This window comes from Onychomys torridus, chromosome 20, assembly GCF_903995425.1.
Source record: "Onychomys torridus chromosome 20, mOncTor1.1, whole genome shotgun sequence".
NCBI lineage: Eukaryota > Metazoa > Chordata > Mammalia > Rodentia > Cricetidae > Onychomys > Onychomys torridus.
The window spans coordinates 33867222-33893736 of record NC_050462.1 but is presented as its reverse complement, the minus strand read 5'-3'; the positions used below and the strand labels follow the sequence as shown (position 1 = coordinate 33893736).

General features: G+C 40.8%; 1 protein-coding gene and 1 long non-coding RNA gene across 3 annotated transcripts in view; one reads left to right on the top strand and one right to left on the bottom strand.

Annotated features, from left to right (window-relative positions):
- LOC118570892 overlaps positions 1-11090 on the bottom strand; it is a 41060-nt gene extending 29970 nt beyond the window's left edge. For both annotated transcript variants that reach the window (XR_004943266.1, XR_004943267.1), the window contains exon 1: positions 10176-11090. This is a non-coding gene — a long non-coding RNA (uncharacterized LOC118570892). The remainder of the gene's footprint in view (positions 1-10175) is intronic.
- Trhde (thyrotropin releasing hormone degrading enzyme) overlaps positions 10085-26515 on the top strand; it is a 395355-nt gene continuing 378924 nt past the window's right edge. Inside the window, 3 exon segments of the mRNA XM_036169607.1 lie at positions 10085-11167; positions 11169-11947; positions 23976-24249. Of these exon segments, the coding sequence (XP_036025500.1) occupies positions 11018-11167; positions 11169-11947; positions 23976-24249 (1203 nt within the window). The 5' untranslated portion in view covers positions 10085-11017.

Here is a 26515-nt window from a genome sequence, read left to right as displayed (position 1 = left end):
ATACAGATAAGTAAGACAGCATATATCCCCCAATACTACACAATGACCATAAAAAGTGGTTGTCAGCATTCGGGGGACATACACTGACTTAAAACACATCATTTGCTTCAAATAGGTTTGATTTTATGTCTAGAAGATGGAATAGAACATGAATAGCCATCTAAGTTGACCTAGTTGAATGTTAGTACTTCTATGTATGAATCGATATTCATTACTTCCCTACATTGGAAGATTAAAGGAATAAGCGATCCTTCTTAACCGAAAATGAAATCCTCAAGAAATGTCAAGAAAAATATTTGCTGCAGTCTCATTTTAAGAAGAACTGGAAGGGGATCGTATGAGCCTCTTGACATTAAAGGAAATGGCTGTTGGTATCTTACATAACCCAATTAATTTGGATCTGCTCAATTTGGAATCTGTAATGGAGTAAGATGTAATGTGGTTTTGCCTCTTGGAATTTATTTTAAAGGCCTCATCTATAATAAGAATGTTATGATGATATGAAGAGGATGCATTCATTATTGGAGTTAGGCAGTGTATGGAGGTATCTCTTATTCGTATTCACTGTGGCTGATGTTCCTCCAGCTGTGCACAGGACCACATGATCTTCTAAAGGCAACTATACAGAAGTTCATTCAGCGTATACTGAAGGAAGACATACTTTTATTATTAAGGCTGAAATTGAAGCATGAAAGAAAAATGGGCAACATATTTGTGTGGTCCTCAGGCTAGAGAGCATCCTTCTGCTGGTGTATTTGTTTAGATGAAACTCCAAGTAAAAAACACCTGCTCAGTGATAGTCATTCAAAGGTTGAATGGAGGATGACAGATTAACTACTGCCATTCCAAGGCATCTTTTGGGTTATTTCTGAACCTAATCCGTGGGAAACAAAGTCTGCATCAGAATGGAAGGCAGAGATTCCAATATCAAAAGACTTCAAGATTAACAATTAAAATACCTTTCCTGAATTGGAAGTAACAATAAATCACTTACAAAGAGAAAACTTGAAAATCCTACATGTTAAAAATAAGCAGAGTTAAATTCTGAGGGTTTGGCAATATTATTGATAGAATCTGACTACCCTCATTCTATAATTAGATTGTAGGAAGTCTATACAAATATTTATTTTTTTGTGGTTGTTGCTTATGTGTCTCCAGCATAGATAACATACATTTTATGACATTTAGGATATAGGTCAGATCAGAGGCCTTATTGTCATATCAAGGGAAAATTACTTTTTGAATAACAATTACAACCTTTAACTCTTAAAATAAGGTAGGAGTTTAAATACAAACATTTCCCTATTCAAGGTGTCAAGGTGACTAGATAAACAGACTTTTGAAATGTGTTTCTCTACTATACTACATGCACACACACACAGACACCCCCCCCCCACACACACACCCACTGTTAGCAATAAAAGCAGCATGTTCAGGTAGATCCATTCCTGTTTGTCTGGCTAGATAAAAGATTATTATAGCACCTCTAATACATAGGCAATGTTAGGGAACATAACACATTCCCCATGTTTCTCAATTAAAAAAAGACATTGCAACACACTATACTGCCTTTTTTTTTTTTAACCTTATTCCCTTTATAGATGCAGCATAATTTTAAAAGAAATTGAACAAGGTAACTCAATGCAAATCCATCCAGTCTGATGCCAGAAGTAAGTGCATATTGCCAGCATCAGATATGGGAGGTTTTAAAATACAGGATTCACCAGCATCTCAAATCACCTAGAATCAATTCCCACAGGACACCGTTGTAGAAATGATGACACCACGTTAAGAAAAACATTTTTTTCTATAGAAAAAAAAAATCACAAGTTAGAGCATGCCACTTATGCTATCCTAGATAAGTTTGATGATTATCCTGTAAATGAACATCGATTTTTGTGTAGACTCCAATATTTTGAATCTCTGAGAAATTGTTCTGGTGTCTTGAATGGACAATTGCAGAATTATGGCAAATATCTTTTGGTGAAGTGGTTGTTTCTTTTAGAAAAAAAAAGAGAGAGAATTGTTCCACATCATTGACTATGTTATTTTTCTAACACCAGCTTTAAAACAGTGCACGCGTATGCACACACACACACACACACACACACACACACACACACACACACACACAGAGAGAGAGAGAGAGAGAGAGAGAGAGAGAGAGAGAGAGAGAGAGAAAGCCAAACCCCAAACTCACACCTCAATAGTAAATATTATGTTACTATCTAACCCACAAGGTGGCAGTAAAGAAAAAAAGTGACAAAATGAAGATCCCAGGCAAGTTACTCACTAAATCCATTCTATTCTATTAAGAGAATTAATCCTGTTTGATGAAACGGTCATCCACATTTTAATATGGCAGTAACTCCAAATGTCTGTCTTCAGGTGCTTGTCTTTCACAGGCTGTCATGGAGCAGAGAGTTTCATTCAGTTCCAGAGTTAGCCATCTTTCTCTCTCTCTCTTTCTCTATTGCTTTCCTTCCTCCCTCCCTCCCTCCCTCCCTTCCTTTCTTCCTCTCTCTCTTTCTCACTCTTTCTTTCTTTCCCTCTCTCTTTCTTTCATTCTTTCTAATAACAAAATATAATAAGATATTATGGATATAAAGTATTTTAAGACATAAAAATGGACACATCAGAATTGGACAAAACAAACTCTCTGAAGGGAAAAGGCACAAAAATCAGAGATCTGCATCACAAACCCAGGAATCCCATAAAGACACTAAACTGGAAGCGGCCATCTACATGCAGAGGACCTGGTACAGACCCATGCAGGGCCTGTGCATGCTGCCTGAGTCTCTGTGAGTTCATATAAGCTTTGACCAGGTTGATTCGGAGAGCCCCTCCGACTTTTACAGTATTTTTGCCTCCTCTCCTAAGGAGTTCCCTGAGCTCTGAAAAAGAGGGATTAGGTGAGGACATCCCATAAGGGCTGAGTGTTCTAAGGTCAGAGCTTATCATTTTCAAATGCAGCAGTTCCTAAGCTGTGGGTAGTGACTCCTTTGGCAAATCTCTATCTCCAAAAAATATTTACCTTATGATTCATAACACTAGCAAATTACAGTTATGAATTAGCAATGAAAATAAATTTATGGTTGGGGTCACCACAGCATGAGGAACTGTATTAAAGGCTCACAACATTAGGAAGGTTGAGAACCACTGGTCAAAAGACTAATTTGATTGATGTTTTATATATAGTTATTCTATGGAAAATTTTTATTCTGTTTTTCCCCCAGGCATAGATTCCACAACTATTGTTTGGTCATAAACCATGCCTAGTTTTCTCTCTCTCTCTCTCTCTCTCTCTCTCTCTCTCTCTCTCTCTCCCTATCTTGTATAGTGCTTAGCATTTAGTGTTCTTGGTATAAAGTTTTAAAAACTCAACATGTTTAATCTTAGAGAATTTCTAATAGAATGCTGCATGTGGGCTTTTAATATTTATATCATTATAACACATGAATGGTGTTTTTAATTTATGAATGTCTTATGTGTGTGTGTGTATGTGTGTGTGTGTTGTGTGTATGTGTGTGTACATGATGTATATGGATGGGCAAGTATGCCCTGGCATGTCCATAGAAGTCAGAGAACAGCTGTGTGGAGTCAGTCTTTCTTTCCACCTCTACAAGAGTTCCAGGGGTCACATTCAGATTACTGTGCTTTCAATGGAAAGCACCTTTACTTGAAAAGCCACCCCCTTTGCCCTAAATAATATCTTTTAAATGACCAAGAAAAAAGGCATTCTAGTCAAAGTGCAGTTGTGTGAATTTCAAGAGTAGCTCCTGGACCTAGGATTTGAAGGTGCAGATACACCCTCCCTCTAACTTCATAGCAGGGCAAGAGCATCCCTGGGTCTGTGTGTGTGTGGGAGTGAATAAGGTGCTCTCACAACAGCCTGTACAGCGAAAGAAAAGAAAGACATTATGCTGACATAGTCTTCATATGTAATCCTAAAGTTACAGAATGGAGAGTCCGTGTAGTTATAGGACTCTGGGATGGCCAAGACTGGGTGTTTTCTAGCTTGTTCTTTAAATATAAGGGAAAATGATGGGCCAGGAAAGGATGTTGTTTTTAACTTCATGATAAAAAGATGCACAGGCTAACATCATATATGTCATGATACATCATTTCTCTGAATTTCAAAGAAGTTCATTGAGGTTTGAAAATTAAGCAATATTATTTTTCATCAATATTACATATGTGTACACACACACACAAACACACACACACACACACACACGACTGTACTTTGACAAGAATATTGATTCATCAAACCTATGTACTATAGCTTATGTTATTTAAAGTAGGAAATCACTGTAGTTAAAAGTCAGCTTCAAGAACTCAAACACAGCTTCTGACTCAAATACCAGTGATATTTACATATGGGGAAAACCTAGAGCACAGTCTACTTTCTCTTTATCACCCCCCTTTATAGTGATCACTTGCTACTGAAACTACAAGAACAAGGCATTCACCTTGCTTAAAGAGCTATACTGATAAACACTTAAATACCCTGTGAGGGCCAGTCTGTGATCAGGGAAGGATTTAAACAGATAAATGGGCTGTTTTATTAAATTAAAGAAGAGGGAATAAATCATTTAAAGAGCTACATGTGTGGCATAGGAGATGCAGGCGGAAGAAATAAATCAGGATACTTTATATCTTTATGTGACTTTACATTCTTACCTATGGAAGTGTGTCTTAGAAGCAGATACTATTCATGGTTTGAAAGAGGTCAGATACCCTTTAAGCCACATTTTGAGCTGAACTATAAATCCAGGTTAAGGATATAAATTTGATGCATTCAAGTGTCAAGATTTCAAAGATATAAACTGCTTATTTTGTGTGAAAACAAATTCTAGTCAACTCTCTCACTACTTTGTTCTCAATTCAGGATGAATAATACTGTCCTTTACCTCCCACCCCACTTCCTCTCATTGCTTCATAAGATGACTACTTTGCTTAGGGTCACATTGTATTATAATTTATCTATTTCATTTCATTTAGCAAATACTCCAACAACATAAGTCATAAGCAGAAATTGTCTGCTCCCATAGGGCTAGAGACCAAGATTGACTGGTCCCATTCTGAGGTCTCTACTATTGGGCCCAACACTGACCTCATAATTTATGTAACAAATATCAGTTACACAACTGGATAGTTTGCATTTGGCTTACCTTACACGAAACAGTATGCCACAACGTTAAATGTTCAGGTAATGGAGGAACACTGCTTGGTTTTGAATTCCAACTCCTCCATTTACTAATTAAATGATTTTGTCCTCCGATGCTTGGCTGGTCTGGGCCTCAGTTTCCTCATTTTCCAAATGGAAGGAGCAACAACATTGTCTATATGGTGACTGTTTTCATGATTACATGAGCTAAGACAAAACATTTAAACAAGTAACGTAGCACAAAGCAAGTGCTAGCTTTATTATTATTATCATCATCATCATCACCATCATTATTATTATTATTACTTTCTCTCCCATATGCACCTAAAAGCAAGCATTTGGGAAACTTATATTCTGAGTGGCTACTGTATTTGCAAATTTGCTATTCTATTCCTTCAGCTACTGGACATATGGAGTAGTTTGATGGAAAATTCTCTAGAAAGTTAACCAATTTCTATTCTGTTTGTAGACTTTGGTATATATTATCTTTGCAGCTCTCATGAATACACTATAAACATTTCCATGATACATGCTTTGCTTTTTATGGAGCTTTCTTATAGAGATCATAAACCAAAAAGCCCAGAGTGAACACTGAGGAGTTTAAACCTAGTAGTAGAAACCCCCAAAGAAAAATAGAACTTTCTTGAATTCTTCATACTCTCTCATCTGCTTATAACACTGAATGCTGGGACTGGGAATTTTATCATAGATTATAGTCATACTTTTTCTTATATTTGCCATCTAGAGAGGCTCATTTTGTGCTGAGACTCATTCTGTTTTCCCTTCAGCGTAACTGTAAGACTTCCCTAGGAGTCATAATGTGTGCTAATATATTGGTACTTTAGGCATTTGTTTAAAAAAAAAAAAACTTCAGCAGTTTGAGGTGACTTAAAAAGACATATGCAGATTCAGATACCATTTCCATCAGGTTAATCCCTTTAAATAATAAAAGTCACACAACTGACAGTTGAATTAAGGCTTTAATTTTAGTTGGCAAACTGTATACTTTATGAAATATTACTATACTTTTGAAAAATCTTATCCTTGATCTTCAAGATCTGGAGAAAGTTTCTACTAGATAAGGCAACTTTTCTGTATGGAACTCTTTAGGAAAGACTCGGGTCAAATGTTACGAAAATTTTGAATTGCACAATGTAAGATTATTAATAACTTTGACACAGTATGGATTTGCACAATTTAAATTTTTCCTCAAACGATCACTATTTTGGATTTCAAAAATGCTGTTTTTCTGTTGCCACATGGAGGAACCACTTCAGCTAGTAAACAGGGGTTTCTGACTTCCATGGTCAGAAGGGTCTTCAGCTGTGTGAGGTCTTCAGCAACCTAGTTCTCTCCTAAGCCCAAAGTCCTTCTGACTGCCTGAATAGCAGGTTGGTTTGTGTACTGTCTCCTACATTTTATCCACTACAGTGTTTTTATAAAGTCATTTTACTCCCTAAGGCTTTAAATGGAATTTTATGTTGTTTTCCTGCACGTGTGCATGTGTGTGTGTGCATGCGTGTGTGTGTATGCGTGTGTGTGTGTGTGTGTAGGCATGCACATGCATGTGAATATGTGTGCATGTGTGTGGAGACCAGAGGTTAATCTCAGGTGTTGTTCTTCAGACACAGTTCACCTGTCAGTATGCTCCTTTTTTATTTTTGTTTCGTGAGACAGTGTCTCTCATTGCCCAAAAACTTGCCAAGTAGACTAGGTTGAAAGGCCAGAGAGGCCCTAGACTCCCTCATCTCTGCTTCTTTAGCACTGTAATTACAACTAGGAGCTGCCATGCCCAGCTAACATAGTCCTGGGGATCCATCTCTGGTCTTCATGCTTGCAAAGAAGGCACTTTATTGACTGAGCTTGTCTCCCTGGCTCAAATTGTGTTTGTCTTTCATGGAGAAGATTCAAAACCTCTTGACAGTGTGAGAACCACAAGACCTCCAAGGCTACCTCCTCCTACTCTCTAGTCTTATTCACACAAGAAATGGAGTTGGGCTAGGGTAACACAAGGTGGGGAGGGTTCAGTGGGGATTTAGATGTTTCTTCTGAGTCAAGTGGTGTTGGGACATGAAAACACTAGTCACACTTTCAGGAGCTGAGTACACAAGGGCACTAAAGTTGTGCTTGTATATACTAATCAGTGTGAAAGGGGGAAAAAAAAGCAGTTCAAGTTTAAACATTCAAAGAGTAGAGACCCTGAAGCCAGAGCTCCATGGAAGACAGTTCATTTTGATTATCCACAGGACCAAAGTGCAGATTTCATTAAAAATCAACTTCTGGTTGCCTTCATGAATTTTAAACATTCAGATTATATTCACTTTTGAAAGCCCCTGGGTCAAATATGGACAGTTTGTTTTTTTTTTTTTTTAAGAAAATGACATTTATTAGCTAAAGAAAATAATCATGAACTTCTTACAATAAATAAATGGTTCCCGCTGAGGGTGAGACACTTTGGGAAGGTGTCTCCCTTATGCAAAGCACTGCATGGTTATAGCATGTGAGAGCCAAGCTTTTCTCTAATCAAGGGGCTTAAACACTAAAGACAACTTTTAAAACAAGTATTAGTGGTTGATTCCTTCAGCATTCCTCTTAGGTACACAACCTGAAACTTTGCCGCCTCCTCATTGTTTTCTGGATTGAAGTAGAACGAACATTTTTAGGGAAATAATACAAGAATGTATCCTGCCAATGCTAATTTCTCAGATTCTGTATACTTTCAGAAATTACAAGAGGAAAAAAAATACCGTTACATTAACAAAAGAGGAAGAAATATTTACTTATTCGATCTTTGATACTGAGTTTATTGAGTAAAACAGGAATTAAAGAGGAATCAATGAGCTAATAAGTTGTGCCCACTTTATGTTAATAAACTTGAATTTCCTTCACTTGTGTCTCAGAAACAATCCATTAGCTAATTTAATCAGTCAGGAGAAACTTTTCTAATTGGTAAGCGATTTTTAAAGTTGCAGTGCTTGAGAGTTAACTTGCAGTAATTTTCACAAGTACAGAGACATTGATCACTTACGTGCACAGTAAAAGCCTTTTTGGAGTCTTCATGAGTAACATCATATTAGAGGGAGAGAAAGGCCCCCCAAGACCCCTTAGACGGTAGACTCTTCATTAGGTACTGGTTCTTAGACTCCCAGGGTCATTCTAGAAGCTGCTGTTAATCTGTGTCCCCTAGGTCAGTCATCCTGGATGACTAGAGTAGATCTCTGAAGTACAGAGGAATATGGTGACCTCTTTGAGGGTGAGATGTTCTTTTGGCTTGCTAAACTGTGTTTCCTAATTCTGGGTAAATAACCTAACCCCTGAGCCCTTGACTCCTAAAATGCACATAGCCAGATACATATGAAAAAGCAAGAACAAAGATGCTTAAAAACAGAGCAGAAAAAAGTAACTGGAACAGAATGTGGCATTTCCCTTGGTTTGTTACTGACGGCCCACATACAACATGCTTAAAAATACCCACCCTGGCACCTATTTTCATCATCATTTATGATGATGCCAGTGGACATTTAGAATACATGGTATTGAGCAAGTACTCCATCTAGGGATAAAGAGAAAAGGGCTTCCTCAAGCAAGACTGTGCTTGCTCCCTGTGGCTCCCCGATTAAAGTTCATGTTGTATAATTGGGCTTTTCTTACTGAACCAGGTTTTGAAATAATATTTTAATTTTTTTTCAGTATTCCAAAGCCAATAACATTTCCTTTTTTTTTTTTAAATGAGTAAAATAATGACAGGCAGGACTTCTTAAGGGAAGTCTGCATTTAAAGAGACAAAAGACACATGTAAAGAGGAATTTCTTCATCTTCTTTTGACTGAGCCACACACTTCGCTAAAAATCAGAGACGACTAATTGTTTGACTGTCACCTTTGAGGTGGCTGTCTTCTGGGCATTGTTCTAGTTACAACTTTTTAGACACATTTTGAAGTTTGGAGAGCTGACTACTCCACTATAATCCAGAACTCCAACAAATCCAGAGTCCAGAGCCAGTCGGCAGGCTATTGTGCTTTGAAGGTTCTTTCTGTCAGTAAACACTGGGGTTCCTAACTGGTGTCATGAAGTTTAAACAGTTTTCATGATAACACAGCGGAGTTGCCAAAAGTAATCGTGGCTAGCTGAAAGTGACAAACTGACCAGTCATGGGATGCATTTATTTACTGCTCCAGTAACCCCCACAGTCACGGAGCACCCCCCCCCCCCCCCCAGCTTTCCGCACACTCGTTTTTTTGGAATGCTGTACTGTAGGCATTTCATCCTTTTCCCCAATCTAAAAATAAAACGTATTCCATGGGGAATCTGTCCTTTCTTTGGTCTCTACTTATGTAGGGCTCTGCTGCTTCATTACGAGCCATTATTTCAATAGTGCACACCTGGCCACACTACACCATCATAATATGTGCAGTCAGGCTTTGGAGAATGTATTTCAATTTACATACAATCCTCCAAATCCTCTGGCGAGCTGGATGTGTGATCTGACACTGCCGCTTCACCCCAGCAGGCTCTTCCTTTGCTCTTGCTGTTAATAGCCCAAGGCTCCAGCGGTCCCTCTGGGGAACCGCAGTGGGGCTAAGGAGTCCGGAAGAGGGGTGACTGCCGGGCTTGTTGCGCGGAAGATTTACAATGTACTCTTGCAGGCAGCTCAGCAACCCCCTCTGTGGCTGTGGGTGTCTGGTGTGACAGAGCGGAGAAAAGCTCTCTAATCTCCCAGCGCCTGCCTCTGCCGCTCAACCTCTCCCCTCCCTCCCGCCTTCCCAGCCTTCTGGCTCGCTGTCTCTCTCGCTCGCTCTCTCCTTTCTCAGGGAGTTTTAGTCCCTGAATGCAGCTGGAGTAGCTTTGGCAATCTAGACCCGGAGCCCGTGTATACACACACACACACACACACACACACACACACACACACACATGCGCGCACACACGCGCGCGCACATGCACACGCGCTGGCACACACGCACTTCGGTTCTCCCCCCGGGGACACGGCTCAGACCTTCATCTACCTGAAGTGGATGCCCCGGCGGGACACTTCTTCACTTGTCTTCTCCGGAGGGCAGAGGGACAACAGCGGAACGCGGGAGCCTCTCTGTCCAGTCCGCAACCTCACGCCTTTTACCGCCACCACTGCTTAAAGTGTCCAAGGTGGAGAAGGCATCTCCAGGACGGATGCTCCGCGGCCGTGGGACTTCCTCCGGCTGGCTCACTCCAGTCCTTCCCTCGGTCCTCTGGTCCATCCTCTCCTCTCCCGCTGCGGGGTGGAAGGCTCCGGCGCCTTCCGGGCTGCCGCCGCCGCCGCCGCCGCCGCCGCAACTGTCTTTGCGAGCACAACCAACCCAGAAGACCAAACGCTGCGGGAGGAGTGCCGGGAGCTGGGCGAAGCCCTAACTTGCCTGCCAGCTCGGTCGCTCTCCGTCCTCCCCGCCGAGGGCCGGTGCGAGAGTCGCCGCAACCAGCCTAGGAGAGTGCGGCGCTCGGGAGGACACGCGAGCCGCTGGCGCACAGGGGCGGGGGCGGCGTGTGCCCGGGCACCCGGTGCCAGCCCGACGAGTAGTAGCGCGCACCCTGCGAGCGACAAGCTCCCCAAGTTGGGCGCGTCCCAGAGCTGATTGCCCCGCGTTCGGCAGCTGGTGTCCGGGGAGAGGCGGGGCTGCCGGGGGTCGTCGCGGCCGTCGCCGGCCACCCCAGTCTGTCTCCAGAGAACCCGGGCTGGCCTCCCTAGGGTCCCAGGCGGCGGCGTTGCGCCCTCCGCCCGCGTGCGCTCTCCGATGACTGCGCTGCCGGTGGCCCGGGTGGCCCGCCCGCTGGGGGTGTCGGAGGGGGCGGGGGAAGAGGAGGAGGCGGTGTGATGGCCCTGGACGGCGAGAGGGGGGAGCAAGAGGAGGAGAAGAAAAAGAAGAAGAAGAAAAAGAAGAGGAAGAAGAAGGAAGAGGAGGAGGGGGCCGAGAAGAGCAGCTCACCCTTTGCAGCCACCATGGGAGAAGACGATGCCGGCCGCCGCTGCGCTCCGGGCAAGCGGCAGGGGGCTCTCGGACCCGTGGGCTGACTCAGTGGCAGTGCGACCCCGCACCACCGAGCGCCACATCGCGGTACACAAGCGGCTCGTGCTGGCCTTTGCCGTGTCCATCGTGGCACTCCTGGCGGTCACCATGCTGGCGGTCCTGCTCAGCCTGCGCTTCGACGAGTGTGGAGCCAGCGCGGCGGTGCCGGGCTCCGACGGTGGCCCCGGGGGCTTCCCCGAGCGCGGCGGCGGCGGCGGCAACAGCAGCCACCCAGGATCCGCCCGGCGCAACCACCACGCTGGTGGGGAATCCTCGCAGCGCGAGATCGGCGAGGTGGACACCCCGGGGACCCCGTCTACCCTACCGCCGTCGGAGGGGGAAGAGCCAGAGCAGTGGCAGCCTTGGACGCAGCTGCGCCTATCCGGCCACCTCAAGCCGCTGCACTACAATTTGATGCTCACCGCCTTCATGGAGAACTTCACCTTCTCCGGGGAGGTCAACGTGGAGATCGCGTGCCGGAACGCCACCCGCTACGTGGTGCTGCACGCCTCCCGGGTGGCGGTGGAGAAGGTGCAAGTGGCGGAGGACCGGGCGTTCGGGGCTGTCCCGGTGGCTGGTTTTTTCCTCTACCCACAAACCCAGGTCTTGGTGGTGGTGCTGAATAGAACCCTGGACGCGCAGAGGAATTACAACCTAAAGATTATCTACAATGCCCTGATAGAGAACGAGCTTCTTGGCTTCTTCCGCAGCTCCTATGTGCTCCACGGGGAGAGAAGGTATGGAGGGAGGCGGTGCCCCGCGCTGCCCCACCCCGCCAGGCGGCTCGCACTGCTGAGCGAGCACAGGCGACCTGGGGATCCCGTGGGCTTCCAATATCTAGAAACCCGGGGTTGGGGGAAGGATGTCAAGGTGAGGTGGGATGGTCCTCTGGAACCCTAGGGGTCTCCCTGATGTCTAGTTTCTCACTGTTGCCAAGTCCACAAACTCAGCAATGCTAAAAGATGATGAATGTTGCCCCTTCCTGTAGTTCGAACCTTGCTCCTCTTGACCTGCCCATCTGGGCTTTTGCCGTTTTTCCCTTAAGATTGCTGGTTATCTAAATAACAAGTTAAAAAAATCACCACCACCACCACCACCACCACCACCACCACAACTAACAACTTTGAGCAGGTAGCAGGTTAACCCAGCTATCAGGCCAGGACAGACACGCCCCCTCCCCTGAACAGGTGCACCTCCCTTGGCTGTGAGTAAGTACCTCTCTGTCCTCCTGGGAGACCCAGAACACAGCCTGGGGTTTGGCTTTGTGAAGTTTTACCAAATTGCAAGTTGAGATTTTGGATCACAAAGAGAAGTTCGAGGGGAAAGCAGGAACGGGGGGCTGGGGCCTGGAACTGCAGTTGCCATGGTCAAAATCACAGAGAGAGGGACTTCTAAGGCATTGTGATGTCTCCCGGAGGGCTCCTGTCTCCATTAGGTTCCTCAGCTGCTGCCAATAGACATGACTGCACCCAGAAGGGAGAGAAAGCTAGCAGCCAGTCTCCAATGACTTTGCTGACTTTAGATTTGGGCTACATTCTCCTTGTTTTTGTGAGGCGGGGGGTTTCTTTAGAACCAGCAACTCCGTGTCCAGATCTTCATAGTTCTAATCGCTGTAAGGAGAGTTTGAGGAAAGAGTCCAAGTTGACAGTGCTTGGCAATGATTGACAGCTGCTTCTAGCGTGGATTGCGCACTCCGAATGAACTAAGTTTCTTTCACCAGATGCCTATGGGGTTCATATGACTGTCAGCGCTCTTTGTGTTACAGGTGGGAAAACGGGGGAGCAGCAAAGTCATAGTTAGACTTAGATCACCAAGTGGGACCTAGATAATTTGGCCCCAGAGCTCATATTTTAAAGTCTAACTTGGTGATAATAATAGTCCCACTCTCCATTATAGGATCGATCCATATGGCCTTGAAAAGCACTTCACCCAAGGCCAGGCCCGTCCTATGGTGCTTCAAAGTTCAAATGAGTGTCCTGTGGTCATCTTTCACCTATACTGTTGAATGAATGTATGAATGAGTCTTGTTTTCATTGCATTGCAAATAACTTCAATTAATTAAATGACTGTACGGCAGATGAACAGTCAGAGCGAACTAGTAAATGAAATCGTTACCTATAGGTAGACTGGTCATTAGTAAGTAATGAGGCAGAGCCTCCTCTTTCCTCAGTGAGCCTCCTAACATCAGGACCCTGGGGCTCAGCGGAGCACAGGGCACCTGAGGTCAGCAGGCTGTCAACAGAGAACCCGGAACTTGAACTTTGGTTTGCCCAGCCCTGGACCAGAGCTCGTGGTGCTTGGAAACTCTCAGGAACCGTTACTGTGTTAGAGTCTGGGAAAATTTCCCTGTAGCGTGGCAGTGTACCAAAGTTTTATCACTTGTAGACTGCTGTGAAGGGAACGTCACAGAAAGTACTCCCTGTGTTAGCAGCTGTGTGGTAGGTACAACTGTCTATATGTCAGTACATAAATTACTCATTTTCTAACACCCAAGATTTGAGATGGACAGTTTAAACCCTTCGCCACAGATTACAGCTTAAAAACATTTTTTAAAAGCCCACAATGACATAAAATATGCAGTAAAGGCCCAGGAGGCAGAATTGCATGTTATACTTGGAAACAGGTTCATCATGTTTAAGTGTCAATAGAGAGAGTTGCACATCCTTACCGATACATCTTACTGTGGTGAGAAAAAAGACAAACTCCCTCTCAAATTCTGTATTTTTTTTTCTTAAGCCATGCCAAGATGTATTTGGCAGAATTCAGCTTGTTTTGGTCAGTGCTTTCAAATTAAGAGGACTCTAAAAGCGACCAGATGTTTTCACTTGCCCTGTAACGGATTTCTTGTACCCACAATCCGTGTTTGTATTCAGACTTCTTTCTTTGGTTTTCCCTAGAGATGGAAATACTTTGGCTGGAAGTTTAACCTGATGCACACATGCTTTCCAACAGAAATGCAGGATTCAATGTTTGGGAAATGCCAGGATGGATTTATTTCTAAATACTGTCTTAGAGAAAGTTTTTATCTCCCACCCCCAACAGCAATGGGAATATTCTAATTTCCTGGCTTTTATGTCTGGAGTAGAGAAGGCAAAAATAATCTAGTAATTTCATAAGTATACCAACATTCCATATATTAGATTTTGTTGTTCTTGTTACTATAGTTACTTAGAGGATTTAAAGCTGACCAATATTAGGAACTCAGCCAAGGCTGGCCTTTTATTGATAATGATTTTGTACTAAAAATCCAATGTAAATTGGCATTTAAAAGCCCACTTTCTAAAAGGACACAGATGCAAACAGAATTTTCATTTGATTAATGATTACATATCTTGATCTTTAGTTAATCATCATTTTTGCCAATTTAATTATAGGATAATTTCTGTAATGAAAACAAATATTTAATCAGCCAACAGTAGTTACACTGAAGAACTTGAAATACTTAGAAGAGCTACCCCATAGCTTCCTTACTTTGTTTAGCCTGTTGGAAGCAGTAGCTCATCACTATCTGATCAGTCTTATTCTTTGTCTCCTTTCTCGGAGACCCAGGAGAAGGAATTTCCTTTGCATTTGTTTTCTTGAGAAAGAGTTTCAGGACAAAGGAAGGACTAGCCTGCAGCTCACGGACTTCCTACCTAACACTCCTGAGTGATGACTTTCTATGTGTTCACCAACCTCCCCAGCAGTAAGAAAAAACTTCAGCAAGGGAAGATTAGCCTGTGTGCTGTGCTGTGCTGTGCTGTGTACCTTTGACCTGGAAAAATTTAACCTCCACAACGTGTTGGGGAGCGCCCTGGTCTGCCCCTACAGGGAAGACTGTGTTTCCCACACAGTAGACAAACTTCTCAATGAAACCCAAGATCCCTTAATCATCGCATATCTTCCATTCTTACTTATTCAGTTGGTTAGGAGAAAGCCTGTCACTTGTTGAATACTGGAAATAGCAACTTACCTTAAAATTAAGATGTTTGCACACATATAATAAATTATCACCTTTCGTCAGAACATATACTTAATCTTTTCCAAGTAGATGTGCAGCAGGCAGATAAAAGGGGTGTGTATTTATGCCATCGTCTCTTATAGGAGAATACACTTGCTTAGAATTAGGCAAAATGTTCATTTACCTGAAGTGATTGCCGCTTTTGGGTAGCCAGATGGTGTGCACACCCATGTTCAAAGTAGGGTACCTTAATTTAGATCCAGATGGTCAAATTGAAGGCGGAAATTTACCCAAAGTAAATGAACATTTTATTCACTTTTGAAAAGGAGACTATTTTTCTTTGACAAACTTTGATTGGGTCTATAACATGCCAAAGTGACAGAAGACAGAATAAAAATAGACCTTCTTTTTATATAAAGGATTGTTTACAGGGAAGCCATGATCTCTGAAAAAAATGAAGAAATAATTCTCATGGTCCTCAAAGGGAATTGGGGGCCGTTTTTTTCCCACCAAAATCTGTGGAATATGATGGATTTTGTTTCTTGGTGGCAGATACTCCTTTGTGATTTTATTGGACACAGTTTGATGCTTTGTATTTTTTAAATTACTAACCAGTCATGATATTAGTAAATGCTAGGAAGCTCAGGACATTGTTTTGATGGTGAAGAAAGCTCATTCCTCCTGCTCACTTTAGTGAGTGTCACATGAGTAAATGGGAATATATATGACCCTTTCTCCCTCTCTAGAAGTCTGCAAGAAGTCTGAAAAAAATCCAGAGGACATTTATTTATATACTTGCTGAGAAACCATTTTTATATGCTTCCTTGATAGATTTGGCTCAGTGTTTTCCTGTCAGTCACATACAGCCACTTGGTAAAAGTGAGTCCAGTACTGCATTTTGGTCACAGTTCAACAACAATAACAAAGGCCCTGGTGGTCATTAAATAATGATTCATTCTGGTGGAAAAGTTCTCACCACTGGTCCTCATCTTGTGTTTTTTTTTTTTTTTTATTTTCAATCATTTATTTATTTATTTTTTATATTACCATCGCATTTGAACACCTTGGATAGTGAAAGAGTACCCAGTTCCTTTGAAAAAGTTAAGTTAGTTGGAGTGTGTTTTTATGTATTCAATGCATCTTGGGACAGATCCTGTCTGCTGTGGATGTCTCTCAAATGAAAATGGATCTGTTATTGACTTTCCCAGTATATGCTAGGTTTGTACAATGTATTGTTTCCTTAAACTAATTTTTCCTACAGTATGTGTGGATAGGCTTGAGACAATGTTACGGAGGATGGTCTGGCTTTACTGAGGTTGGTTGATATGACAAGAATGGTACTCACCATATCAAATATGGTTTCAAAGAATAACACAAAAACAATAAGGAACAAATAATTCACTTTTAAAACATAAATGCTCCACAGTCTGCAAGCCAGGCCATCACTCCTTGTCCTTATGTTCACCCCATTCCCAGCAACAATACTCCTCATTGCTATCAACATAACCATTTCTGCTGTTCCCATCACTACCATCACATTGTTATTATTCTCTTAATTTTTATATATTCTTTAATATTTCCAGATCAACAGCAATGCCCACTTTTCTTTCTTTTCTTTTCTTTTCTTTTCTTTCCTTTTCTTTTCTTTTCTTTTCTTTCCTTTCCTTTCCTTTTCTTTCCTTTCCTTTCCTTTCCTTTCCTTTCCTTTCCTTTCCTTTCCTTTCCTTTCCTTTCCTTTTTATTAGTTCTTCAAAGCTCTCTGTCATCTTTTCATCTCTGGATACTCCCGTCACTGATGGAATTTTGCTAGGCCTGCATTGGTGACAATTCGAGGGTGAAAGTGTGCTTCCTGTTCTTCCTGCTTTTCCAGACACTCCTACAGGAACAAGCACAGGTGTATGATGGTGGCAGCTGTAGGGTGTAGTGAGGGCCTGGGTGGGGTGCAGGGCCCAGGCTTCCTGCCCTCTTCAGCTCTAGGCCTGGTGTGCCTGGAATGTCCTGACTTATAGGGAGCCCTGTTGTCAGTGTGCAGGAAGGGTGTGAGTGAGTCCTCCCTGTGCACACATACATCCAGGATAATGTTTTACTGTAAAGGTATAGAACCTTTCTTGTGAAAATTAAATAAAATAAATATATAAACGTCAATCAGAAGAAGTTAAAAGGAAGTACCATCAGTTATCTTTTTCTTTACATTATTATTGTATTATTCTGTTGGAGAGAGATGTATGTATGTATGTATGTATGTATGTATGTATGTATGTATATTTAGTCTGGTTAGTCTCCTCAAGCAGGAGACTCCTCATCCTGCCCACTTGACTCTGTGTCCTAACTCTGCTACTGACTGCCTCAGTCACCTTGGCCAAGTTTTCCATTGTTTCTTGTTTGGGGTCCTCCTCTGGAAAACAGGAATAATGACACTGTTTTATAGGGTTGCTGTGATGACGGCCAAGACACTGAGAATCATGTCTGATAGTTTGTAAGAAAGTCTGCGGATGTTAAACGTTACTGAACCATTTCCATGACTGCTATGCAGGCTGGTGCAAGGTGGTCTAGGACTGATGTTTCTGTTCTGACATTTTTTCCACTCTGTGGGTATTGGGACAAAGGTCACGGCCAAGGAAGAGTCACAGTGCTCCTTCCTCTGGCCACTGTTCGTTTTGCTGCCCAAGCAGAGTGCAAGAAGCCAAGAGGGAGAGGAAGCAAAGCTTATGCTACCATGAAAGGAGAGTGACAAGAACGGCTGGGGTGTTTCAGAGCAACGGAAACTCAGGCTGAGATAAAAGAAACAAACAAACAAACAAACAAACAAACAAAAAACTAGAGAAGACAGAGAGGAAAAAAGACTGTTCAACTGAAGCAAAGCAAAACTCTTTTATTATGGCACCGCAGCCTGCCAGCAGCCACCGAGCACAGAAGAAGTAAGGTGCCCTCACAGCAAGCAGAAAAATGCTAAGTACCCAAGGAATGGGCCTTAGTCTTACATATTGCTCCCAAGACTTCATGTGGGTTTTGACAGTAGTGATACCTTATGCTACTCACATAATGCTTTGCCTGTTTCCAATCTAAAACAAATGAATCTCAGACACCAGCTTTATTTATTCTTATTTTTAAAAAAAGCTATTATTACAACCTGGGAAAGTAATTTTAGTGCATGGTAGTACTCTTTATCAATGGTAATCCATTACTCAGTACTCATTTTTTGATAAGAGTATTTAGTACTACATAAATGAAAAGCAATTACGAATATTATGCTTTGTTTTTATAACACGATTATTCACATATGCACCACTTCCTACATACATATTGCTGGCATTATTGCATTATGTTTTTAGTTTACTAAAATGGTTATTTAAAAAATAGACTACACACTTGCTTAGAGTATTGAATATTCAGCAGGAGTGCTTCTCCTCTGAAATGGCAGAGGTTTAATGACTCATTGAAGTACATAAAAACACACAGTCTAAACAAAGACCCATTTTGGCTTAAAATGTTTTGTCATTGAGCAACAATTTGCATTTTGATTAACAGCCTAAACATGAAATGGTGTGTGTGTAACTTCTATGACCTTGCAACTTGGTGGACTTTAAAAGGGTATGTGTAGCTTCTAGGTCTTGGTAACAAACTAGCCACCAGCAGGCAAGTAACTGCTTTGGGGTGGTTGGCACTTAAGACTGACCTTGAGCTATTATGACATTGGAATAGCAGTAACAGTTCTAATTTTATGGGGTTAAGTTTAAAAAATTCCTTTTTTTTTCTCCCACTGCCTGGTATGTGTGGTGGGCAGAGTTGAGGCCCAAAGGACAACCTGGTAAACATGTCCTGTCATGTGTGAGGGTCTTTTGGTTCTGCTGGATTACAACTGAAAAGTCATCAATCAGTTTCCATGCTAAGTGTTATGCAAATGCTCTCTTCCTCTGCATATTTTACCTTTAGGGAAAAGTAAAACTGAAAATAAGGGAGCAGGAATTGTTTTGCATCACATACTGTAATTTCTTGGCACTATCAACCAACGTTAATGGATTACTTCTGCTAAATGTCGTCCTAAGGACTCAGCATGAGTAACTTGCCTGGTGAACTTCCGCAGAAAGAAGAAATCAATCCTGTGTACCCTTCGGCGGCAGTGAGGAGATTCGAGCCCTCCCTCTTAGCTCAACCAAAATGTCAAATAGACAAATTGTTAGGAAATTCAAATAATTTGATTTAGAAGAGAATTAAAATATATGCACCCTGCTCACATTCTTTCTAGTTATGCTAAAGTGACATTCTTGGAATAACACGTCCGGAGTATCACTTTAGAGAGTGGAATTTTTTATGCTAATAAGCAGATTCATTAAAAGATAAAAATGATGTTTTTTTTTTTTTTAAAGAAAGCAAGAGGAAAATAGATTATAAGATACTTGTCCCTGATACCTTCTGTTTTGTTTTTTTCTTTTTGCTGTTTTTCTGCACATACACATTTGTGTGTATGTGTTTGTGTGAGTGTATGTGTGTGTTTGTGTGTGTGTGTGTCCTATTTATGCTGTACTTTAAAGTGGTTTCATCTGTTAATTAATTTCTTGTGTTTCTTATACTTGGTATCCTGCCACTACCTCAAACTCACCTCAAATTAACTCAGGCATTAAAATAATTATTTTCTTCTTTAAACCACCCTTTCTAAGAAGCCTCCTTGATGTTTTAAATGACAGGAAAAGTGAAAGAAGCCTCCTTCCTCCCAACTGAAGATGATCATGAAATGTATGCAGCAGAGATGAAATTATGTCTCTAAAACCTTACAGGTACTGCTCTCTCTGTAGGGCATCAGCCTGAAACTGGTCCTGTCTGTTGGAGAATAGAGTTATCAGGGTGAAGGAGGTGAGAGATAGACACTGAAATTGGATAGGAGCAGAGCCTGCAAACAGCTTCAGCATAGCAGCTTCCCATGTGTGTCAAAACTCTTTCTAGAAGGGCTTTTCTTTGTTCCATATAGTTGACTCCCACTCCACTTACTTCTGATTGTTAGTTATACTTCCATCCAGGTTCTTAGGCCAATTCTCATGCCCCTTGTCCAAAGATCCTTTGAGTTATTTGGGACATAGATTCTCAATGAAGACACCTTGACTCCAGAGGAAAAGTTCCAATGTTCAGAGACAGTTTGGGTTTTCTGAACTGCGGAGAAAAGATTCTGCTGGTCAGACCGCTTCCCACCCCACATGATGAGTATCCATCACATCCCACACAATGAATGATTATCTTCCCTAAAATGTCAGTAATGTTAAGGTTGAGAAGTCCCGCCTAAGCAAATACAACTTCTTCACACATTTTCCTGTTCCTTGTGGTTTCTGGTATAATACCTGTTTAGGCTTATATGTATTTAACTCCTTATAGAAAGGAAGCATATGTATTTTCATCTTTTTCTCCCAAGCTTTGAGCTCTCAAAATTGAACTGATCAAGAGGAGTAAATACGTTGAAGAACTTGCAACATCTAATTTAGTGCTAGTGTCTTTTAATGCTTTTTAAAGGAAACTCACCAGATTTGAGGATCTATTTTATTTCTAATTGTCTAGTTATGAGATCTTGAGCTTGGACAAGACTTTAAATGCAGTCCAGTCTAGCCATTTTTCTTTACCAAGGGACCTCTTTTGATTTTTCTGAATACCGAATTGAAATTCTATTGCAATCACTCTCAGGTGCCAGACTGTGAAATTGGTATTTCCTCATTTAGACATTATCAGAATATAGGGTAGCCCTCTTTGCATAGATATATACTGTGTGTGTATGAATTCATTAAGAATATTAATTGCAAAAAAGTCACTGGATGATCTTGATAGCTCTTTTCAGCCCTGACTTAAACTTCTACCTTCCCTACCATATTTATTTACTAAGTAGGGCAAAAAGAGACTATACAATGTGTTTCCTATGCATAAATATCTGGCTTATTAATTTCTCATGGACCCAGACATATTTAGATCTTTACCTCTAATAAATTCCTACCCATTGTTTACTTAGTGTCAAAGACATCTTTTATTTTTACATTTAAAAGCTAATACATTTTATTATGTCTTTGACGATAAACTCTTACAGAACTGTCTGTGTTATCTCTCTTTCTGTTTCTGTGTGTGTGTGTGTGTGTGTGTGTGTGTGTGTGTGTGTGTGTGTGTGCAAGTGGAATTTGATTATGAAGACTTTAGGGACAATGGCTGCACCTTCTTAAAAACAATTAAAGTACCTAATACAGTGAGAAGCTTCCCATAGCAGAGTATATCTACTTATTCAGATTGCAATTGTAATGCTCAGATACTTGGATGCTAAAATAAAATGTTTTTCCTCATACATACAATTCATAGTATCTTTTAAATAGTCCCAGAAGAGGAATACCAAGCGCTGTAGTTTTTTTTTTTAATTAATAAGTTGAAAGATAAGATTCTCATGCATTTTGTGATATAAAAGTGCAGAAAGACCGAGCTGTAAGTGAGTACATTTTAACATGAAGATACTGACATTTCATTATGCAAAATTGTATTACTATCAGCAGAAAATAACTAGAAGAGTATTGTGTTTCCCATAACATTTTCAAGAATATTCATTATTACCCAGAGCTGATAACCATGTTTATGTTACCGCTAAAAAAATAATTTTATTGCTTTTGCAATGATTTTATCTTTTATTTGGATCAAGGACATGTGAGTTCTAGGTCAAGCTCTGGGCCAATTGCCTGTATGTCTTTGGACAAACCTTACTGGGTGTACATTTTTATTTTAGAAATTTATAGGAGTGGGATAATTTGTTTCTAATATTTCTCCCACCTTTAATACTTTGTATGCAGATTTATAACCAAAACTTCTTTAAGACATATTATTACATTTTATCATTTTAGCAGTTTGGTGAGAAAGGCCAAGAAAACAATATTTTCTTTTTGCAAATGAAAATGTAAGTTCAGGCAGTTAGGTGACTTAACCACATATGGGATGAAGGAGCCTAGTACTGTTTCCAAGATACTCTCAACCCTCCCTGAACAATCAATTTTTAAAAGCCTTCTTTTTGCTTTATTTCAAAAGTGAAACGTTAAAATGTACACCCCTGGTCATAAATGTAAACTCCATACTTTTTAAAATTGTGTAAATATTCACACCTCATTTACCTAGAGATAGCTAATAAGATCTGGTACACACAGCAACCTACAGAGATTGGATAGCAAACTGAATTCAAGATGCATGTCTACATGCTGTGATTGGTAGCATCTTCCTGTGTCCTAGGCTGAGAATTAATTATGAAGCCAAGTTTAAGTTCTGTATGGAAGTGTATCATGTAACAGTAGCCACACAATTCCCTGAGCAATAGAGCGTGGGGTGTAGAGAGCTACTCATGGACAAGAGAACCTTTGAAAGAAACAACTTGAGAATTTATTAATGTCTTATGAAGTGTCTGATACTGACTTGCCTTACAGCAAATTTTATAACTCAAAACTTCAGCTTTTATTATAAATTACTTCTTAATTATGTGTCTTTAAAGTACTTAAATGTCTTCATTTACAACTGTAGACTATGAAAGTGTGAGGAAATTTCTTCTGATTAGTTTTAATAAAATGCAGCTTTATCAGAAAGTATGTATTTGATACATATGTATGTATCAAATCTATGTATGTATTTGATATATATGTACATGTTTAGCTTATAGATTGTATAGATAGCCTATATATTTATTGTGTGTGTGTGTCATAGTAGTTTTCCATTACATACAGGAAACACATTTTAAGACCCTCAGTGAATACCTGAAGTCCTGAGCACTATATATTTTGTATTTGTTTCAGTGTGTATATACATAGGATAAAAATTTAATTTATGAATTAGAAATACTAAGAGACTATCAGCTAGTAACAAAATACAACATTCTAATACTATGGTATATTAAAAGCTGTATAAATATGATCTCACCTCATCATATTAAGTTCCATCACACTCAGGTAATATTTCTGGACTTCAGCTGAACTGTGGGTAACTTCACCCCTGCCCCCAAATGAAGCCATGTATAGGGTGAACCATTTTCCTAAAAATCAGTACTCTTTGGACTGTGCAGTGCAAATGTAAATTATAGTGATAAGAAAGGATGAAGAGCTCATGAACCAGTGATGGCTGCTCTTTGCCTGCCTGCTGCAGCTGTTCATAGTGATGAGGGCTTTATACCCTTTTGATCCCCGATCTGAGCTTTACAATATTTTTGGAATTAGAAGTGTCTATTTCCTTATTGTGGGGGTGTTTTAGAATTACCAAAGTTGGTGTGGCTAAAAGAAGTTTTGGAGCCAAAATTCAGACCAATATTTAGTAGATATCAAAGTCATTTATTTTAACATAAGTAGATTGCAGGGTGTAGATTTGAGGGTATATGTTTTTCCCAGTGAAGGTCTAGAAGAACCCCACTCCATTTGAGGAGAGCGTTTGGATTTACCTTTTATTATCTCTATATGCTGGTTTCCCTAGGCTTTAGGAGGAATGTGATATACACAATAGAAGAGCCATTATTTCTCAATGTTTGCCAATGTGCCTGTGAGTTGTTTCTCTGTAGAGTGTAGTGTGTCATCCAACAAGGATTGCTCTGGGGTTAGAGAGTTTACTTTAATCGAGACAAAAACTTCCCTGAAGAACTTTTATTGTTGGGGCAGTATATTATACATGAACTGTACTTTTATGTTATTCACAGATAGAGGCATAGTTTAGAAAAAATGTGTATTTTCAGATTTATTAAATACAGTATCTGAGGTATGCAATAGGGCCATTGCTTTAATTGAAGCAATACATGTCACTGGTATGTCATTTTCTCTTCTTCTTTCTTTCTTTTGTTTTTTTCCCAGATTCCTTGGTGTTACTCAGTTCTCACCTACACATGCCAGGAAGGCGTTTCCATGTTTCGATGAGCCAATCTACAAGGCCACTTTCAAAATTAGCATCAAACATCAAGCCACCTATTTGTCTCTATCCAATATGCCCGTGGAGACATCTGTGTTTGAGGAAGATGGATGGGTAACAGACCACTTTTCACAGACTCCTCTCATGTCCACATATTATTTAGCCTGGGCGATTTGCAACTTCACGTACCGAGAAACTACTACCAAGAGTGGGGTTGTAGTAAGTATTTTCAGCCTAATGATGCTTTGGATAATGTGTACCCTTTAAAACAACCAGATTTCTAGGTTCACAGGCATCATGTGTACTGCTTTCACATCTGACACAGCCAAAGTCTTTAGTTATTGGAGGGTAAATGTAATCCTTGTTTCAAAGTCAGATGGGAACTTTCCCACCCCTACACTCTATTTTCTATTGTTTTCCTCCTCTCCATCCCAGGCCTGGGTGTGCATAGAACAGCTCTTGACTTTTCTGGAAAATTTCTCAATTCCTCTTACATCTTTCTATTATGAATTTCTTTTCAAATGTATAGGGAATGTACCAAAGGATACAGTGAACTCCACATACGTATTAGCAAGATCTGAGGACAGAGTAAACCATAGTGAATAGACTCAAAGCTCTCTAGCAGTAGTTCCTGATATCCTCTCCATTGGGAACCCTAACCTCAACTTTGTATTTGTCCCCTTCCATGCATTTTATTGTACAGTTACTATGTATTGTTGATATTTACTTACAATACTTAGCATACTCTAAAAACCAAGAGACTTTATAGAATTGTTATCATCCTACATTGTAGAATTATTTCACTTACTTCTCTGAGGTCGTGTGAGTTACTGCAGGCCTTGTCTGCATTACATTTATGGTAAAGACCAAGTGGCTTGTCCTTGGTGGCCCTCCTTGATGACATTAAGGCGTTCCAGGCACTTTTATTTTTCTTTTTTTCTAAGATATATATTTTAAAATTATATTTGTGTTTTAATTTTATACATCAGCCATGGGTTCCCCTGTTCTCCCCCCTCCCGCCCCCACTCCCACCTTCCCCCTAGCCCTTCCCCTCCATTCCCATCTCCTCCAGGGCCAAGACACCCCTGGGGATTCAGCTCAACCTGGTGGATTCAGTCCAGGCAGGTCCAGTCCCCTCCTTCCAGGCTGAGCAAAGTGTCCCTGTGTAAGCCCAAGGTTCCAAACAGCCAGCTCATGCACTAACTGATGGAAGTGGATCCAGAGATCCTCAGCCAGGCCCCAGGTGAAGCTCCAGGTGTCCAATTGTCAAGAAAGAGGAGGGACTATAAGAGTGTGAATTGTTGAGACCAAGATTGGAAAAGCACAGGGACAAATAGCCAAACTAACAGAAACATATGAATTATGAACCAAAAGCGGTGGAGCCCCCAACTGGATCAGGCCCTCTGGATAAGTGAGCCAATTGAATAGCTTGAACTGTTTGGGAGGCCTCCAGGCAGTGGGATCCAGGCACTTTTCTATTGCCATTTTGAATGAGCAATTTCTTCCTCATTTCAATTTCTTCACAATAACTATGTATTTATTTTAAATTCATATTAATTATGAAGACACTATGGTTCTCCTTTCCCCACAGGAGTAGTTGGGGTTTAAATAGATGAAGTAACCTTCCCAGGGTCAAAAACCACAAGTCAAATTTGTTAGTTTGTTCCCCAAGGTTTGGGCTTTCTCTCCTGTGCTCAGGGAATCTCTTTTACCACTTAACCTGCATGTCTGTGAAAGAATTTATCTTGTGATCTTCCCTACCACATAGCTCCTGTATTCCATTTTCCTTGAGTATACCAGAATAAGGGAATAGAAAGTTATGTTTTCAATCTGTAGGGATTCACAGCTCAATAATAACCTGGATTTTGAAAAATAGTTTTGGCTAAGGAATTTTTTTTCCTCACTGTTACTTTTCATTTAAATCACTGTGGAGCCTGCTTAAAAAATAAAATCTGCTCGCATACAAAATTAATGCCATTACTGAAAAACTATAGAGTGAATTCATCTGTGTAATCATTAAAATAATACCCTAAATGCTGAGTATAGAGGGCTAGCAGGCATTTTCCTCTTTGGACCTATAATAATTTGAAATGTTGAATTCTTCTGATGCCTGTTGATGTCTTCTATGGCCATGTCAAGGCTGAACTCATTGGACCATACACAAAAAAAGGAACATGAAGACATCTCATTTCCTTTTGTGTCTTCAAAAGTTGATGATTGACTTGCAGTGGCTCAGAGAACATAAAGCATCCCGGAAATGCTTCAGCCTGGTATACTTTCTTTAAAGGACCATGAAAGTATCCTCAGCCCTATAATTATGCTTGCTGCTAAGATCTGTTTGTAAAACTACTCTAGTTTTTTTTCTTTAGATGTGACTTTATAATTGTTAAGAATCTCTAAGTGATCAGCAAATCATTTAACATTTCTGCTTAGTAACTTTAATGTAGGAAAGATAAAATGTAGTAGCAGAGAACATTGGAAGGTC